Source organism: Equus quagga, chromosome 8 (assembly GCF_021613505.1).
Source record: "Equus quagga isolate Etosha38 chromosome 8, UCLA_HA_Equagga_1.0, whole genome shotgun sequence".
NCBI classification, from domain to species: Eukaryota; Metazoa; Chordata; class Mammalia; order Perissodactyla; family Equidae; genus Equus; species Equus quagga.
In genome coordinates, this window is record NC_060274.1 from 108,315,039 (window position 1) to 108,319,005 (window position 3,967).

Genomic DNA, 3,967 nt, shown 5'->3' on the forward strand with positions numbered 1-3,967 from the left:
GTGTAGTGGTCGGGAACATGCTGCTAGATCCTAAGACCCAGGGCTCCCAGGAGTGGCCTGAGCTGGACCATTTGCGGGACCAGGAATGGCTTGGCATGGACCAGGGCCCCGGCTCTGTCTTCCTCGGTTCCTCCTTGTTCTTGGCTCTTGGCTCCAGTGAGTGTGGGCCTGGTGGCTCAGGGAGCTGAGTGCTGTGGGGTCGGGGAGGTCCCCGGTGATTCCTGGTGGCTGTGCAGCCCTTCACCTCACTCTGTGTCTGGGGAGGGGAGAAGCCACACAGGAGCTGCCACATGGAGCCCTGGTGGCCTTCCTCCTCCCCCACTGACTCCTCGTCTTTCTTTTCTCTCCCCCACTATGCAGAGTCACAGCCCAGTGAGGATTATGCCCCCATTGGTACAGGAGAGGAGGAGGAGGAGGAAGAGGAAGAGGTGAGCTCCGGGGCTGATGTCCCAGCATCTGCCTGCACTGATGTGGGAGGCGTCTCTGCTGTCCCGCTCTGCTTCAGGGTTAAGCAGTCTCCTTCCTCTGGAGCCCTGCTGCTCTTTCTGCAGCTCTTCTCTGGGAATTCTGAGGAAAGGAGCAAAGTCACCACCTTGAACCCCCCTGAGGCTTTCTTGCTACAAAATGTGCTTGCACACTGTCTGACTGCCCCTCACAGCAGTGGGGGCTCAGTCAATGTTGCTACCTGAGAAGGCAGATGTGGAAACAGGCACTGAGCGCTCACTGACCCACCTGAGACCACAGGGCTGGGACTGCAGGCAAGGTCTGGCCTCGCCTAAGCTGGAGACCGGGGAATTGCCTTGTGGTTCTCATGTGTTATTTCTTTAGTATCAGATCAATTTAATAACCTGTCCTCCCTTCTCTCTCTCTGGCCTCTTCCCTCCTCCTTTGCCTGTGTCTTCCCTTCAGCTCCAGAGGATGTTACCAAGCCTGAGCCTCACAGGTGGGGCCGGGAGGGGATATGGTTGGGGGCCTAGTATAAGGAGAAGCTGCAGGTACCATAGGTGCCTGGGAGGGGGCTGAAGAGGGGCTAGGGGGAGGCCCAGAGCTGGGAGTAGGTGAGCCTGGGAGGCAGTTTCCTAGAAGTGCCATTAAAGCTCTGTCCACTCCCACCCCCTGTAGAACCTGTGCAGCCCCGCCCCCCCATGCCACCCTACTCTTTACCCAAAGAGGATGTCAAGTGGCCACCCACTCTCCAGCCACCTGTGGTGATTGGCCCGCCTGCTCCAGATCCCAGCCTCCTGGGCCCTGCCCCTGGCAATGCAGCTGGCTTTGGGGACCTTCTCCCGGAGGTCCTGCCAAGCCTGCAGCCTGGGGGGCCTCTGGTTGCCAGCCTACCCCCCACAGGCGAACAACTCCTGCCCGACCTGCTGATCAGCCCCCACATGCTGCCTTGTAAGTACCCACGGGCAGGCTGGGCAGGATAAAGCAGTGCTGGGGGGTTGGTTTGTAAGGAGGGTGGAGGATGGCGAAGAAGAGAAGAACAAGGATGCTCATGCCAGTCCCTCCTTGGGTGGGGGATGTAAGTTGGAGAGCTGATGAGATGGCGTGGTTGATGGGCAGAGAGGGCAGAGAAAGTCAGTGGGCTGAAGAATGGGGAGGCGTGGGACTCACGGACTGGGCGTGCCTACCTCTCTGCCCTACAGTGACTGACCTGGAGATCAAGTTCCAGTACCGGGGGCGGCCACCCCGTGCCCTCACCATCAGCAACCCACATGGCTGCCGGCTCTTCTACAGCCAGCTAGAGGCCACTCAGGAGCAGGTGGAGCTCTTCGGTCCTGTGAGCCTGGAGCAAGTACGCTTCCCCAGCCCTGAGGACATCCCCAGCGACAAGCAGCGCTTCTACACAAACCAGCTGCTGGATGTCCTGGACCGCGGACTCATCCTCCAGCTACAAGGCCAGGATCTGTATGCCATCCGCCTGTGCCAGTGCAAGGTGTTCTGGAGTGGGCCCTGTGCCTCAGCCCACGGCTCACACCCCAACCCCATCCAGCGGGAGGTCAAGACCAAGCTTTTCAGCCTGGAGCATTTTCTCAACGGTGAGGGCCCCCCATCATGTTCCTCCTGGCCTCCTCTTGTCCAGGGACACCATTCTAGCCTCTGACTAAAGCTCTTGATCTCACTGCAGAGCTCATCCTGTTCCAGAAGGGCCAGACCAACACCCCACCACCATTCGAGATCTTCTTCTGCTTTGGGGAGGAGTGGCCTGACCGCAAACCCCGAGAGAAGAAGCTCATCACAGTACAGGTATACCACCATCTACACCCACTCCCAACTCTGCTTTGGCTTGAATACTGGGGAATCCTAGGGTCAGGACCTTCCCCAGGGTGGAGGGTCAGAGCTCTCTGGGCAGTGTGAACTAGGCAGCCAGAGATAATCAGGGCCCAGGGCTGCTCACACATAAGTAGCCTCTGCACAAAGTAGAAATTGGTGCCCCTTCTTTCTGGAGGATGCAGTCCACCACCTGCCTGCTGGTGGATGCTCTCGTGCACAACTGGATTTGACAGCCCTGCCAAGGTTCTCCCTGTCCTGTCTCCTCTTTGCCCCCCAGGTGGTGCCCGTAGCAGCTCGGTTGCTGCTAGAGATGTTCTCAGGGGAGCTTTCTTGGTCAGCTGATAGTATCCGGCTACAGATCTCAAACCCAGATCTCAAAGACCGCATGGTGGAACAGTTCAAGGAGCTTCATCACATCTGGCAGTCCCAGCAGCGGTTGCAGCCTGTGGTCCCGGCCCCTCCTGTGCCAGGCCTTGGTGCTGGCCAGGGGCCCTGGCCCATGCACCCAGTTGGCATGCAGTAATGAGGCTGCAGATAGTGACTGGCCCAGGCTTCCTGGGCGGCTGTGCGGACTGATGTGGAGGTGCAGTGGCCCCAGTGGGCACCTGACTGGCTGCAGGGTCCTATCTCTGGGTTTCCCAGAAGTAGATTTGGGCCAAGAAGGAGAGGGAAAAGGCCCAAGTTCCAGATTCTCCCTGCAGAAGCTGAGAGAAGCTGGTTTTGCTCTGAGGGCTCTGTCTCCCTGGATGAGCCTCTCCTCTACTAGCTTTGGTCTGCTGGCTCTGGAGGAACTCAGCCATCAGCCCCAGCGAGCAGGGGAGGAACTCCCCCAACCCTGGGGGCCTAGTTGTACAGAGGGAATTGCCCCAGAGTGGCCCACTCTTGTGGTTGCCCCCATTTCCTCTGGCAAAAAGAACTAAGTGCTGTGGGCCGGGTCCCCCTCGCAAGGCCTCTGCAGGGCACGGGCCTGATTTTGGGGTTCCTTAGTTTGAGCCTCGCTTCCTCATCTTTCTCCCTCCTGAGATAGATATGAGCACTTAGATATTACACCAGACACTTAAGACTGGCAGCTACCTCCCTTCTTGAGAGTCCAAGAATCTTGGGTAGAAAGTAGAATGTTATGTATTTTTGGATTAATAAATGTCAAAAACAGAGTCAGCTATTACTTGACTTTTCTCAGTACCAGTTGTTTCCATGCTGTTCTACCAGACCCTATTTCTGATGCCAGCTGGCCCTCCTTCCCCTAGCACCTGCCCTCCATCTCTGGGCCGTTGACAGAGGGAGGGCCTGCCTTCCAGGCTGATGAGTCAGTGAGGCCTTCATAAGCACCTGGCTGGCTTTGCTTTCCAGGAGGAAGCTGGCTGAAGCAAGGGTGTGTTTCAAATATGTGCCAAGTCTAAGATTCTGTTCAAATCAATTTTCCCATAAGAAATGGTGAAAAAGGAAGGGCTGGTATTTCAACTACACTTAGGACTGTTACACTCTATCTCATATGTATTCATATGCTATCAAATATATTAGGACAATGCATGCAAATTGGTAGCTCATTGGTTGAATCTGGCTCATAGATGTAATTTTCTGGCCTGAACAATTTTGTTGTTGTTATCTTTTTATCATGGAAGATTTTAAACATTTGTGAAAGTAGAATAGTATGAAATTCCCCATGCAGTAGCTCCAACAATTATCCATTCAT

General features: G+C 55.9%; 1 protein-coding gene across 1 annotated transcript in view; it reads left to right on the top strand.

The window, feature by feature from the left end:
* IRF5 (interferon regulatory factor 5) overlaps positions 1-3,428 on the top strand; it is an 11,290-nt gene extending 7,862 nt beyond the window's left edge. Inside the window, exons 4-9 of the mRNA XM_046670664.1 lie at positions 361-428; positions 910-943; positions 1,123-1,395; positions 1,647-2,039; positions 2,129-2,247; positions 2,552-3,428. Coding sequence (XP_046526620.1) covers positions 361-428; positions 910-943; positions 1,123-1,395; positions 1,647-2,039; positions 2,129-2,247; positions 2,552-2,797 — 1,133 coding nt within the window. The 3' untranslated portion in view covers positions 2,798-3,428. The remainder of the gene's footprint in view (positions 1-360; positions 429-909; positions 944-1,122; positions 1,396-1,646; positions 2,040-2,128; positions 2,248-2,551) is intronic.
* Positions 3,429-3,967: the final 539 nt, after the last annotated feature.